The following is a 15,868-nucleotide window of genomic DNA, read 5'->3' as shown; positions in this document are numbered from 1 at the left end:
TATTATGTTTTATCACTAACTGAGGAAAAATGTGTATTCTACAAAATTTAAAAAAAGTGTAAAAATTAACGTAAAGAGAAAAGAATCGACCGACCTGAACTCCTGAAAAAACCTTAATGATGCAATAACTAATGATTTAAAAACCTGCCTTCCTAACAACCGGCTGGCTAATCCATAAATCACACAAGCACGTGTTCACGGCCCGAATAAAACATGAATCGAGCTTTCTTTCAGGATCAGAACGCATTCATACGTTGCAGCACTCAACTCAGAATGCTCTCTCTTCCGTGTATCGGAGGCTACGTGCAGCAGTAGCCAGAAACATTTAAAAGGAAGAAGGCCAAATCGCCACTCATGTCACTCTTAACAATCCGCTCAGCTGAGCATCAAATCTTAAACAATTCACAAATTATCAATTTCTAACTGTTAGGGTCCCGCCTTCCGATCAGCTTTGACTCCTCCCCGCGCATGACTCTAAAGTCGCTTAACCACGCTGGACGTGCGACTCAGGAGATGCCCCACTTAGTTATCCTTCTCTTTTTGGCTTGTTGTGTTAAACGGAACCCGGACGTTGTCTGTCTCGTTCTCTACGCGAGGACACGATCATGAAAGAATCACATCCTCACACACACACTAGATCCAATCAACGCGTGGGACTGGCTAGTGCTAGCGCCAGTTTTCCGACCGTCTCGACGCGAATGTATCACTATCATATAAACTTGCACGTGATGCAGACGTCTCAGTGTTAGTCGCGACATCATATTACGATTAGGTACTGATCATCTTCGTTGCCGAAATCAAGTGGCATTCGAGTGCGTAACGCTTAATCATCGAAAAGATCACTTTTCTATTGGCAATCCTCAATCACTTTCGGAAAACGTGTGCGAACTGGTTTTTCTTAGTTGCTACATTTTATCCGTTGATGTAGACGATTAGCCGTGACCTATGTTGACTTAGTGAACAAAAACTGTCAGAAATAAGGACTCTGAATTGAAAATGTAAATAGCTGTCGTACATTTAGTGAAGGTGTTAACAGACTGAATATTAAATGACGATGAGTTCATATCAATTTGTGAATTCATTAGCCCAATGTTATGGGCAACAAGCCCGATCGGCGACTGCGACTTCGGATCAGGGAGCTCATCAGAACTCCAGCCCAGGTGCAGACTATTATAATCCGAACGCGGCCACTGCGGCCAATTATCCCCCCGCGTGCTATTCGCCGCCGCAGGTAGGCCCGCAATATGGCCAACATCCGTATGCAACACCTGCCCCGGGACATGGTCTGCAACCTCCGATGGGCGATTACACCCAATTGCAACCTCAAAGAATCGGAGGAAATCCTCACCTCCATCATCCGAATGCCGGAGCACAAAGTCCTGGTGTCATGAATCCTTCGACAAGTTGCAAGTACGCGGAGACAAAACCAGTTACCGTGGCATCTCCGCAAGATCTCAGCACCACGGCAACTCCATCAAGGAGTACGCCGCCTCTATCAGGAAATCAAAATTCTAGTAGTGGCAGCAGTGTAACTATCACCCCTAAAAGTTCCAGTATCACATCTCCCCTGTCCGTCAGCACTTCTCCGCAAGGTAAACAGACAACATCTTCGTCTGTCGCTTCGCAAAATTTATCCTCGCCGGCTTCGAGCACCAGTTCGACTTCAAGTAACGAAAAACCAGGAAATAACAATAGCAGCTCAAAATCGTCATCGTCACAAAATCCTCCGCAAATCTATCCCTGGATGAAGAGAGTCCACCTAGGTCAAAGTAAGTGATTCTTTGATTATTCTCGTAAGCCATCTGTTATAAAACTAACAGTCGGCCGATAACTAAGTGATTAATGACTCCGGTCTTGAGTTAAAGCTCGAAAAGTAACCGAAACATTTTCATATTCAGATAGCCGTCGTGTAGTACGTAGCTGGTAAACTAGATCCCATCTTTTGTTAGGGATGTCTTTGCCGTTAACAGATATAGTTAGGTCAGTACCGAAGGGTAATAAATCAATGTGTCCGCTCCTTGCATCACGTCGTCCTTTCGGACCCATTACACTCTTATATGGCAGTTAAGAGCTTGCTTCCTGTACGACTAACAAAAATTCGACTGTTTTGAACTCGAGTTAAAGCGTGAAAATTATGATGCAGTTACCCGATACTTTTGCAGATTTCTAAAGCTTCTAATAAAGGAAACCACAGTGAATATTAGTAGCACTTTTCAATAGCTTTTGAGCAATACAGAATTGTCCTTTCACCAAAAAAAAGAGAAAAAGTTGGATGAGTACCTAATACAATTAAAAGAGTTTAAAAAGTAGAAGTAATAATAATTGCCGTGATGACGGCTCGCTTTAATACGTCTTTTAGTAATTAGTAGTAATTTCTCTGCAAATGAAAAATAAGCTATGGTAAAGTTACATACTATATAAGCGTTTAACTACCTGAGTTAATATAATTATCATGTTATAAGCAATAATTATTACACAGCGGCTTCCACAATGATTATGCTCGATAACTGTAGAGTATAGCTTAATTAGTACTAATAGATATGACTATTTAATGGCGTATATAAAATGATTTGTATTACCATAAAAAGTATAATTTAAGCAAAAATTAAAATCGTACTTTCAGGATGAAATTTTCTGCCAAAGAAGAATATTATTATAAACCGTTCGTTTCTCCATATAGTTTACGTTTTTTCACTTGTAAAAATACCACATAATAATTGCTTAAGCCCTTGAATTAAGCCCTTCAAAAATTACCGAACCGTAAAAGGTATATTTATAGGTAGGCAATAGCTCTAAATCAATGGAATCTATATTTCAATATTGCAAAGAATCATACAAAATACAAAGGGAGAATAGAATAGAACATTGACGAATAGGTTAGGATATAAAGTGGAAAGGACAAAGGGGTTGTAAGTAACGTTCAGAGACAGATATGGGGTGTAAACAGCCGTTACCTACATCGGCACATCGTAAAGTATTTTTTATGAACGTACATTCAAACGCCGTCGCGTCGTTAGATTAAATAAAATAAAGCTCAACAGGAGCTGATAAACATACTGAGAAGTTAAGAACTGAAATAAAATTGTAGAATGTGTCCTGAAACGCTTCTGATCTCATCGTCGATAATCTTCATAAGTCAACCAAAAACCCAGTCGGTAAACTTATGCCTTCAAGAAGGAATGATTTTGTTAGCCAACATGATAAAAAGCGTCCTGGATAAAAACTTTGAAATTGTTGAGTCATGATTGAAATAAATAAGCGAAGAGCTGCTTCCAAATAAACTACTTGCCTAAACCTGCTTAATAGATATGAAAACTCACATTTCCACACAATATGTTTAAAACATCTGAAATGGATTTTGACTTCCAAGGAGTTATTCTCAGTCAGAGACTAGATTAATATCTATGTATGTATTATTAGGAAGTAATACTCTTTTTTAATATGTAGAATGATCATACGTTTGTATTTTTATTATAAAAAATTAACGTAGATTTCAATTAAATTTTATTGTGCTACAAGTCACAGTGTGGCATAATGAAATTTAATTCAAATTTATATCAACAATATGCTTATTTAAGCAAATATCGAGTATGTATTATTTATTTATGCACAAATTCGAAAAAAATTGTTAAAGGTGTATGTCTGGAACGCAATGCTTTATGGGTGCTAAACATGGACGGTGGACGCGACGGAAAAGAAAAGGTTGGAAGCGTTTGAAATGTGGTTTTACAGATAAATGATTAGAATGCTGTGGATAGTGAAGGTTAAAAACGAGTAGGTATTAGAAAAAATAGGAGAGCAGAGGCCCTTGTGGAAGTCAAAAAGAAATAGGCGAGATAGGTTCATGAGGCAGAAATAGGAATTATGAGGAGTAGAGGTAGACCTAAATGAGATTACTGTTCACAAATGGTTAAGGATGTGGGGTGTTCCAGTTTTAAGGAAATGCGAAGATTAAATCAGTCTTAGTTGTGTTTTTTAGTGTAGCCCTAAATGTTGGATTGTCTGTAAGTCAATTGGATAGTGAATTGGTATACTGATTGCATGTACACAATTAAAGGTTTAGTAGGTAAAGTGGTTTTTGAACATACCCTTACCGAAAGTACGATAGTTTTTCCTAATAATTTAAGAAGAAACAAAAGCGACCATTTTCCTCCCGACTAAGAAGTTGCATATTTATTGTTCCTTATTATTAGGAAAGGATTCTACCATCTTCATGTGCATAGTTTACACCCGGCAGATATTAAAATATTTTCCTCTTACTTAATAAATAGTAAATGCGGTTTCTTGTCTTTGAGGTTATGTTGCGCTTTCGCCCTCGAAATCAGGAAAGTCGAACTTTCGAAGCAGGCATATGTAAAAAATCATGTATAGGTCTCGGAAAAATACTACGGGACCCTCTTCTAGAAGTTTTTCGCCTACACACTCGGAAAAGAATGTCATACATTCCTCCCTTAGTTACTTACTTTCTAGTATAATAATTCCTATGTTAGATTATGCATATACTACCTACCTACTCGAAAGATTTAATCTTAACATGTGTATACCAAAAGGTAACTTGTGTTAATTAATCTACTAATTACGGGACTTCCTAAAAGTACACGTGTACGAATAAGTAATAAGTACAATTATTTTTTGTGACCATTTAAATTTGTACAAGTTAAGGTCGAGTGGCTGAATTTGCCTCACCCTTTTGGTGTTCGCGTCTCCTCAAGCTACTAAATTATATTTCCCAAGGGGTGATGTATTTTTCATAAACTTGTTTAGCTACCCACATGAGCAATATTAGCTCCCAAAGACATATATCTTTTCGTCCCGTAAGCCTCTTTGAACTGAACATCTTTTTTCCGGACAACTATAAATTAAAAGAGGAGCCAGGTCGCGGCATGCTCGATGGGTTTGTGTATAAGTATGTGTTTTTACGTGCACACGCACACGTAGGTATCTACTATAGAAAAACGCACAGGCCCAAGAACAACCTCTGATGATGGAGATTGCGGCTGAGTTTACACCCTATTTTAATTTCTGACGCGACACAACAACCCCTTACACATGGGGTCGTTGATTTATTGCCAATTCATTGCTGTTTATTTGTTTGTTGATAGTTTTCTTACAGATACTGCCGCACACCGTTGGTGCAATTTAATCTTTGTTTGATTATTATGAAGTAAAAGATCAAAATTTAAAAATAAAAGAAGCACGGTGTATAGTTATTTATCGAAAAATTCTTTTGTAATTACTACCCGTTGATGGCTACGCATTTTAAATGCAAAATTTGTTGAAAGGTATATCTTCGCAAAAGCATCTACTCTAGAAGATTCTGCAATATATTCTCTATAGTTAGGACGATCAAAATTGGAGAAGTCCACAATAAATTATTTGTGAGAATGGACGTATCATCTTTCTTGTTTCTACTTAGGACTGCAGTCATTCGTTGCATTTTGAGAATGCACTTGTTAAGTTAGGAAATGCTTCATGAGGAGTACAGACAATGTGAAAAGAGATAACTGAATAATTATGGTCGGCTTTATGGTTGGAATTATATCTTAGAACAAGCGTCTTGCTATCCTAAATTCTTGAGAATGTGGAGCTTTCTTTAAAGTCCGATGCTGGCAACATGTTCAACTGTTTGCATCTCTTTCTGTTACATATCAATTGCTGTAATGTTATTCCTTTTTCTTTATTAGTGTCCGCTGCAATTCCTACCTGACATCTCTTTCCTATGTTGACGATATTCCCTATATCCTATAAAGCATGTTGTGAGTAAAAGTAGTAGATTTGGGCCGTTGTAATAAACAATTACTTATCAAATAAAAAGTTTATTAGGTTAACATTAACAATCTGTAAATGACGATATTGATCATAACCTGAAATTACAAAATACAGTGGATTTTATTTATTACAACCTTGGTTATAACCACCATTTTTGCTATAGCGTCCTCTGAAGTCCCTTGAATTTAAACCATACTTTAGTACAAAATTTATGTGGTTATAGCGACTTCGAATGTAACGCCATGTTCGGGTGTAGCGACTATTTTTAATGAATCATTTGTAACAAATCCCTAGTAATCCCATGCAGATATAGCGACCGGAGTCGGCTGCCAAAGACACAAAGAGCTTTCTTTTGTTTTAAATAAAGGCGGAAATCGTTTCAAAATTGAAAAATGGTGAAAACTATACATACTTGTCTGTACTACGACTACCGGATTAACGACGAAATTACAGTGGTCCTTTCATTGTCGTTATACCTGAAATCCACTGTAAAAGATTTGACGAATGCGCCCTTTCAGAAAAATACAATTTTATCTTCAAATATAGACAGCAAAGAACAGGAGTCTTCAGTTTACTTTCTATAACTAACTTTTAATAAATTACTTATTACAAATAATCATGTCACGGGTTAACTTGTCTTTCTCCGCCTTCCTTCGCATGTTTTTCGAACCTTATTGCAGCTTATAACTTTTGAGATTCATGTAAAACAATAAACAAATGGTAATTTGTATTGTAAGAAAGTTATTTATTATGGAACATGCATATCTGTAATTGTATAGGTACTCACAATAAAGGCAGTGGTTGATTTGTCCTTAATATAAAAGCAAAATAATAACACAGCGTGTGGGAAGATTGTAGATACTATAAGACAATAAGGTTTTACAGTAGCATATTTAATTGCTGCCCAGTTGATCATTTATATGTGTTGTCGATTTTTTAATAAAAGAAGACAATACTCTTGGGGTTAAGTATAGGTAAGATAGTGTTAGACAAATAAGAAAATGTATATCGTTGCAGAATTTTAATTGATGAAAGAATGATTTCAAAATAAAATAATTATATCAGGTAGACCAATAGGTACGTCTTGCTATAGGAACATTCGTTTATTTAAGTGTTATCTTCAATCAAAATGATATCTAAGAAGTCACTTACAATGCATTAATACCTAGCGTATTTAAATCAACGGAGAAACAGTTGTAAATTATCAAATTAACTTCCTAAATGTCAGTACTGCAATGTTCATGTCGTTACCATAATATGGACTTTGAAAGGTGAATAAAAAATAGAAATGGGCCATGTGTCTGGTTTGGATTCGCTACTCGCTGGATCTGGCACTTTTTTAGGATTCGGCCGGGTATCGGATATTGACGCCGGGTATCCGGAAGACGTGAACCATTGACAGTAGTTGTTTTGACAAGGACCCGGTTATTCAGTACCCGCTAATATTACTATCCAGTGCATCTCTAAAAGAAACCATAAAACTAACATTTCATATTGTGGATGTCTCTTTTAACTACCCCACTTAAGGCTGCGTTCGTGTGTGGCTTTGATGAGTTTTCGATCAGCGGCTTACGTCTTCAATTGCATACATTTATTATTTACTTATTATGTATGCTCATCATCATAAGGACGTCAGTCCGCAGACTGGTTGGAGACGCACTTCCACTCCTTCGTATCCGGAGCTAATTTTCATATTTCCTTAAAACTAGAACATTCCAGATCCTTAACCCTTTCAACATCGTACCTGAGAAGGTGTCCTATTAACCTATCTCGCCTATTTTTTATAGACTTCCATAGAGTCCTCTGTTCTCTAACACCTCTTTATTTCTAACCTACTCTATCCACGGTATCTTCATCATTCGCCAGTAACACTACATTTCGAAAGCTTCTAATCTTTTCTTTTCCGCCGCGTCCACCGGCCATGTTCCGCACCCGTATAGCGCCGCGTTTCAAACATATACATTTAACAATCTTTTTTGAATTTCGAAATTAACCGTTTGCGAGCATAGGAATGACTTTTTTTATTGAAAGCGATTCCGCCCTGACTTATCTGACTTCCTAGGTAACTAAAATCAGCCACTTCTTCTAATCCTTCGTCTCCTATCTTTACATTCCCTTCCCTTATTTTTTCTTCCCTTGCATACCAGTAACTTTGTTTTACTTTTATTTATTTTCAAACAATACGGTTTCGTCAATAGCGTTTCCATTTTATTTAAAGTTATCTCTAACTCCTCCTTGCTGGATGCTAATACTATTATATCATCTGCAAATTTAAAGATACTAATCTTTTGCCCCTGTATATCTGTCCCTATTACTGTCTGTAATAATTCCCACATTGTATTTATGAATATTACTTGGACTTTTTGGGCGTGTTGGAACAAGGTCAAAGATTTTCCGTCGTAACCGTCGGGGTCAATAATTGGTCGCGGTTTGAGCGCGCCTAAAATAAAATAGAAACATTATCCATTAACTATTAACATAATCACGAACGGCTGTGATGTGGTAGTGCCTGTAATACCTACTCCCGGTAAGTAGAGGGTATCTATAGAAAATTACCGCGATCGATAAGCGAAATTTACATATGATTCTATAATGAGTTGCAAAACTCGATCGAGCTCCCGCCTATTTATTTTGCGTGGCTTGTAACGTTCGCGTTCGGGGCTTTCTATCTCTATCCGGTGTCGTGACAACGCGTGTATCTGCCCATAAAAGCGCAAATCCCCGACGCTTAAAACGCACCACGGTTAAGCGGCAGAAACCAATAATTTTGATGAAGCGGCTTTGGAACCGCCCAATTAAGCGACTTTGAAATATTTATACCTATAAAATACGTAATTAAGGTAGTGGTACTACCTGTCACACGAACTGACTTCATTAAATTCAACATTTTTAGCTGCTATAATAAGGCGAATACGTATATGCATACGCATACGTACGAGTACCTCTACGTTAGGTATACGGATATTCAACACATAACGCGGCTGAAATTTATCACAATACATTTTTAAAAATTTTAATTATTCACAAGAAAAGTATCTATAACCAAACACTAATATAATATCTCCAATAAGCGTGATTAGATTTGATTTTTCTGAGTAACTATAGTAATGGAGCGAATATAAAGATAGGAGCCGAAAAATTAGAAGAAGTGGCTTTTTAGGTATCTAGGATGTCAGATAAGTTAGGACGGAAGGAGTTGTAGGGGTATAGAGCAGAGGATAGCGCAGGGTTGAGTCGCCTTCAATAAAAATAAGTCACTTCTTTGCTCGAGAACGGTTAATTTAGAAATTCGAAACATGGACGGTGGGCGCGACGGAAAAGAAAAGATTAGAAGTATTCTAAATGTGGTGTTACAGGCGAATAATGAGGATATCGTGGATAGAGAAGGTTAGAAATGAAGAAGTATTAGAAAGAATAGGAGAACAGAGGACTCTATGGAAGTCAATAAGAAATAGGCGAGATAGGTTGATAGGACAACTTCTCAGGCATGAAGGTCTAGCCAGAGACATATTAGAGGCAGAAACAGAAGTTAAGAAAAGTAGAGGTAGTCCTAGATTAGATGACTGTTCGCAAATAGTTGTGAGTTGTCCTAGTTTTGGGAAAATGCGAAGATAAGCTCAGGATAGGAATGAGTGGATGTGTGTGTCCAATCAGCCTTAGGACTGACGATCTTATGATTATGATGATGACAGAAGTGGACAAAACCGATAAAGTAACTCAATATGTTCTGTCCATTGCCAGTATCAAATGTATATAATGAAGCTAGATCGATGGTAAGTTTTAAACTTGAAGCACAAGTATACCTATAATCATTTCTAATTGAAAAAAGTTAAGTCAGATACATTAGGAATATCATCTTCATATTTTCAGTAAAATTCTTAGTCCACAGAGAAAATTACATTGTCAGATAAATTTCCTAAAAAAGGAGAAGAAAAGATTCTCAATTTGGTATTGCGTCTATGTAATTGCCCAGACATGATATGAAAAGTTGAATTGTATACATTCATCACTTTGGCAAAATCTTTATCACCTTCGGTGTTATGGTAATATTGATTCAATTTGTCAAAATGTTTTTTGAAACTATCGAGAAAAATGTATTGTCGAAGTCCCCAAGCATTACAAGGTCCCTGGCTTAAGAGCCATGTTCCATGGAGTACATTGAACATCTATCTATAGTTACTCCTCTGTTACTGTTGGTATTAAAATTTTCAGAAAACCAATCGCTAAATCGTTCATTCCAAGTTCCACATCACAAATGTACCCTAATAAATTGGTTAACAACGCTGCATATCCTTTATGATTCGTATGAAATGTACTTACAATATTAGTTAAAAAAAATGGTGACCGTTTCAAAGCATTAAAAGGCAATAATAAATAGGTTCTCGTGACAACTTAAAAGATGAATAATGATACGCGTCCGTCTGCACGACGACCATCACGAAGTCAACATCTTATCAGGTAGGTTGAAATCGTAATTGCTTCCTGTGGACTCGATCGCGCTGGTGCATCTGTTCCAAAAAATATTGATCAGTACACCTTTTGTTTATATTTTTTGTAGATACCTACTGTAAAATTTAACTGCAAAAATTTCTTCCAAGCAGTCGTCCATATGCTTGCTTTGAGATCACATATGCATTATTTAGGTTCACTGAATATCATCAATTTTTTTTGTGGTTATTTTATATCTTGTATAATCGGTGACGAAATTATATTACAATGTGCTTATAAGAACAAACAAATTGAAATTGCTGTTCATAGTTCCTGGAAATTTTGGTGAACAGATTCTTTAAAAGTAGCTTATTGTACTGTTGTAATAGTCAATCAAACTATAAAAACCATAAACTATCATTATTAACCGTCCGTTACAACAAATCAACGGTTAAACTAAATAAATTAAAGTTGTAAGGAAGGAAGAACAGTTTTTTTTTATTATCAGTACTGTTAGTTTTCATATCTACTATGTACAATCTCATGTTTTCACTAAAATATACATTTAAAGCTATTTTGAATTCTGACGTACAAACACAATATATCATTCGAGTTCTGTTATTAACATCAACAAAACCGTTGTTTCAACATTTTCCTAAAAGGCTTATCTTGTACCTTAATGGTTAGCAAGTATATTTGTCAATCACAATAACAATTTTTAACATTTTATAGATGAATACAGATTAAATGGAAGAATGCTATCCACTACTCCAAAAATCTATCAGCGATCCCAAACGTTGTCAAAGGTCTTGTAATCTGCAAAAATTTAAAATCGATAGTAGGGTAAATAATACAAAGTTATTTTTCATTGCAAACAAAATATTGAAAATTAATGTATGCATATAAGTATGAATAAATTTAGTCTTTAAAGAACAATTAAAGAACTCGTGACCAATGTTTTTATCATGCTAAATTTTTGTCGTAACTATAAATGAATAATTTTCAATTTCTACAAATAATTTTAATGATTTCATATGAATTAACACTGAGCAGAATTCTGACCATGGTATACCTACGGTTCAATAGAGGGCAAAAATATTAAAAACGGATTTAAAACCCCTCATGGATGCTCCTCGGACTAAGACAAACCTGAAGCAAACCTCGACCGCTTGGCAACTCTAAAAATAAGTCATACCTACATGGTAATTGGTAGTAGCCCTTTAGCATATACCTTTTAACCACTTTAACAATAACTAATTTTACGGGTGGGGTTACAAGCAAGTTGTTGAAGACTAGATACTTAATTTGAAATTCAAATTTAATTCTTCGAATCTAAGAACCTTAAGTTACTTTATTTTGTAGATTACAGCGATATGTGCATAGGTCTTCATACTTTTATTTATTGTAAAATTAATTTAAAAATAAAATTTGGCTGTAAATTTTCTGAGCTAGAGCTCTGCTTTGTTCTCAATTTTTACTGCAATTAAATTCTGTCGGTTCATATGTTACTACTCAGTCTATGATTTTTTCTAGTTTATTCTTAACTTTAGTTAATTTCTCAGCAGGTAAATGCATGAGAGCGTAACGATTTGAAAGGTTGCAAAGGTGAGCTGAGCCATTAACTGAATTTGGCTCAAATTAATACACATACAACGCATTAATTTATGATTTTATTACCTTAAGCAAATCTCTCAGCTTAACTACTTCCACTGGCATAAATCGTTGGCAGCGGCTGAACCATTAAATCAACAGGACGCATGTGCTTAGGTTCATGACAGGTTCAGTTTGAAATATAGTATTTTTTAATTTAAATGGTTTTAATAGAAAATCCCCCCAAAACAAATAACTTCCTTGCCATTGGGTCGTCAGTTCTGAGACTGATTGGACACGCACTTCCACTCTTTTTAATTATTTATTTAAATCATTACAAAACTGATATTGGCCGAAGATCAATTATTGTATGAATTACAGACTTAACTACTAAAGATTAACTACTAAAGATTTAATGATAATAAAAACCAATAACAGTAAAGTATATATTTCCAATTCCGTCGTGCTTTAGTATATAAATAATAGATAATTAACACAAATACTTAATATTAACGTTTCAGGAACCGTACAGAATCCAATTTATTGACCATAAAATTAAAAATTAACTTTTAAAAATTTAAAAGTTTGTGTCTGCATGAAATCAAATAAATAAACGTATTTCTAAGTACGCAGTCATTATGTAGCTGTTCGCCATGGATTTGGACATGATTAAGAAGGAAGCAGAAGGAGCAATAGGCAACTTGGGGTCCCGCTACTGGCGGGATATTTATGGCCTTAGGGTCACATGCTACTGTTCCTTCTGTCGTATTATTATCCAACAGCAGCCCGTTTTATATCCGATTGTAGCAGCAGTGGAGCTGCTCTGTCGAAATTTATACACCTGTTGAACCAAACCAGCGACCAAATCATTAGAATCCAAAATTAGAAATTAGTTTGTTCAACACTTACCTAAATGAGGCCGATTATTAACGGCTAAATTATTTATTGAGCAATAAAATCCAATTATTTAACATTTAACACTAATTTAAAGTCCATTTAACCGAGTAGATACATGTTGTCCGTAAGTCCATTATCGGCATGAACTGCGACCTACAGAATATTTTAGTACTTTATATAAAAATATATAGGGTCTGTTTCAATAATCGTGAGACATACGTAGTACTGTCGCTTATCTCTTGACTCTCCTTACCTAAATCCTACCTATTTCATTCACCAGTGAACCAGTGTCTATGTCAACGGTTCCCAAATGATGTTCAGCGGAACCCTGATGTTCTGTGAAAGGATCACAGGGGTTCCTCGAGATATAACGTGAAAGGCCGAACCCTAATGGTCCAGTTTATGATAGGAACGAGGACTGCTATTTTTGTGAAAGAAATATACCTAAATTCCAGATGATAGGATGAGACATTTTGTCTTACGTTAAGCTACAACAGATTGGATACGATTGTCCAATGATTCATTCTTGTTTTCTGGATTATCTTGCTCCTTACAGTGAAAAACCACAACTACGTCTACAGTGAGAAACAAAATATTATCTTCTCCAACGATAAAAACAAATTTACCTTCTGGATTGCATGTGTTGAAAAAAAAGGTTAGGAACCCTCTTTCAAACAGATTCCTCGAAGAAAGTGAATTACAAGTAACCTCAGTTGTTGGTAAAACCATAAATGAACATCTATTGAACCTCAAAAAATCATTGAAAGAATATTTTCCAGAAGAGTTACATGACAGCCACTGATTGTGAGTATAGAATCCATTCGCAAATCAGACTATTATTAGTAAAGATCTGCACACTAAATACGTACGTGCAATAAAGATTTTGAATTCAAAATTCAAGTTGAAGATTTCAACATGCATACAATAAAGCGTCAGTTTACTTTTTATTGAAATGGGGTTCCACCGATGAAAGGTGGATCAGAAAGCGTTCCGTAGCAAGAAGAAATTGGGAACCGCTGTTATATGTCTCTGTTGGACCATTAGAAGAACTACCCAACCCATAGAGAATGGACTGTGCATTAACTGTTTGACTATAAAGTAAATTCGGATAGAAACGTGTGAGAGAGATAAAGTGATCGTGCGGTCAGTAGTTATCTCTTAGTACGGGTTTTACAGGCTTACAGAAAAGAGAGCTATCGGCCGCAGGTTCGTCTTCATGAGTGTGGTCAATTTTATGAGGGTATTGCTCAGTAAAAAAAAACTTTGGGTGTTTCATTCCCACCAGCCTCTAATGGTGCTGGGCGGACAGTCTCCCCTGACTACGTCGGAAGCTAGAACGGAAGGCCTTCTTCAGCCTCATTTCAGGAATCATGGGAATGGGTGGGTGTTGGTTCGGGTGAGAAAGATGAGACGGACGATGTGAAGGCAGAAGAGAATGAAAGATTATCTGTGGAATATTACTACCCTTTAAGTGATCCAAGGAAACCAGAAAAAAACGTGGGATCAAGGCAGACGGACCCAGAATTTAACCGGCGTCCTCCCGAATACTAAGCAATGATCTAAAGCTCTAGGCCATGCCGGTTGCCATTGCTCAGTCCATTCCCTAGGTCTATGGAAATACTAACATAGCGTAACCTAACCTACTCTAACTATTTTGACAGCTGCCATTCTAAAAACATCGATCACAAAAATTATTTACCGCATGTCAAATCGTAACAAGCTTTTCCGAAGAAGTGAATTATAAAACAAAAATTAAATAGCACCCTCGTAGATAGTGACAGAAAACAAAATAACGAAAAAAATTGTTAGAAATTATTTTCTTTAGCTTTAAAAACTGCATTTAATCAAAAAATTTAACAAAAAAGCATGCAATATATGATGTTATGAAAACAGTTGTGTTCACTAAGCCGTTACCAGAACTAATCGTTTATTATTTATTTATTTATTCAGTTAGTTAACACGTTGCACATGCTATTGTTGAAAACGGAAAATATATTAAACCTGAAGTCGTAATACTAGATATGCTCGTTCATTACATATTGCAATTACAGTCTTGACNCTTACGTGTCTATGTCAACGGTTCCCAAATGATGTTCAGCGGAACCCTGATGTTCTGTGAAAGGATCACAGGGGTTCCTCGAGATATAACGTGAAAGGCCGAACCCTAATGGTCCAGTTTATGATAGGAACGAGGACTGCTATTTTTGTGAAAGAAATATACCTAAATTCCAGATGATAGGATGAGACATTTTGTCTTACGTTAAGCTACAACAGATTGGATACGATTGTCCAATGATTCATTCTTGTTTTCTGGATTATCTTGCTCCTTACAGTGAAAAACCACAACTACGTCTACAGTGAGAAACAAAATATTATCTTCTCCAACGATAAAAACAAATTTACCTTCTGGATTGCATGTGTTGAAAAAAAAGGTTAGGAACCCTCTTTCAAACAGATTCCTCGAAGAAAGTGAATTACAAGTAACCTCAGTTGTTGGTAAAACCATAAATGAACATCTATTGAACCTCAAAAAATCATTGAAAGAATATTTTCCAGAAGAGTTACATGACAGCCACTGATTGTGAGTATAGAATCCATTCGCAAATCAGACTATTATTAGTAAAGATCTGCACACTAAATACGTACGTGCAATAAAGATTTTGAATTCAAAATTCAAGTTGAAGATTTCAACATGCATACAATAAAGCGTCAGTTTACTTTTTATTGAAATGGGGTTCCACCGATGAAAGGTGGATCAGAAAGCGTTCCGTAGCAAGAAGAAATTGGGAACCGCTGTTATATGTCTCTGTTGGACCATTAGAAGAACTACCCAACCCATAGAGAATGGACTGTGCATTAACTGTTTGACTATAAAGTAAATTCGGATAGAAACGTGTGAGAGAGATAAAGTGATCGTGCGGTCAGTAGTTATCTCTTAGTACGGGTTTTACAGGCTTACAGAAAAGAGAGCTATCGGCCGCAGGTTCGTCTTCATGAGTGTGGTCAATTTTATGAGGGTATTGCTCAGTAAAAAAAAACTTTGGGTGTTTCATTCCCACCAGCCTCTAATGGTGCTGGGCGGACAGTCTCCCCTGACTACGTCGGAAGCTAGAACGGAAGGCCTTCTTCAGCCTCATTTCAGGAATCATGGGAATGGGTGGGTGTTGGTTCGGGTGAGAAAGAT

General features: G+C 36.3%; 1 protein-coding gene across 2 annotated transcripts in view; it reads left to right on the top strand.

Moving 5' to 3' along the window:
* Window positions 1–554: 554 nt before the first annotated feature.
* The window catches only part of LOC108734872 (homeotic protein Sex combs reduced), a 98,164-nt gene continuing 82,850 nt past the window's right edge, over window positions 555–15,868 (top strand). Inside the window, exon 1 of one of the 2 annotated variants that reach the window (XM_018466588.1) lies at window positions 555–1,769. In XM_018466588.1, coding sequence (XP_018322090.1) covers window positions 1,049–1,769 — 721 coding nt within the window. In that variant the 5' untranslated portion in view covers window positions 555–1,048. The remainder of the gene's footprint in view (window positions 1,770–15,868) is intronic. The other variant, XM_018466587.1, reaches the window with a different exon arrangement.

This window comes from Agrilus planipennis, unplaced genomic scaffold, assembly GCF_000699045.2.
Source record: "Agrilus planipennis isolate EAB-ADULT unplaced genomic scaffold, Apla_2.0 scaffold50, whole genome shotgun sequence".
Classification (NCBI taxonomy): domain Eukaryota; kingdom Metazoa; phylum Arthropoda; class Insecta; order Coleoptera; family Buprestidae; genus Agrilus; species Agrilus planipennis.
Note: the sequence above shows the minus strand (reverse complement) of the source record. Positions and strands in the feature narration are given on the sequence as shown.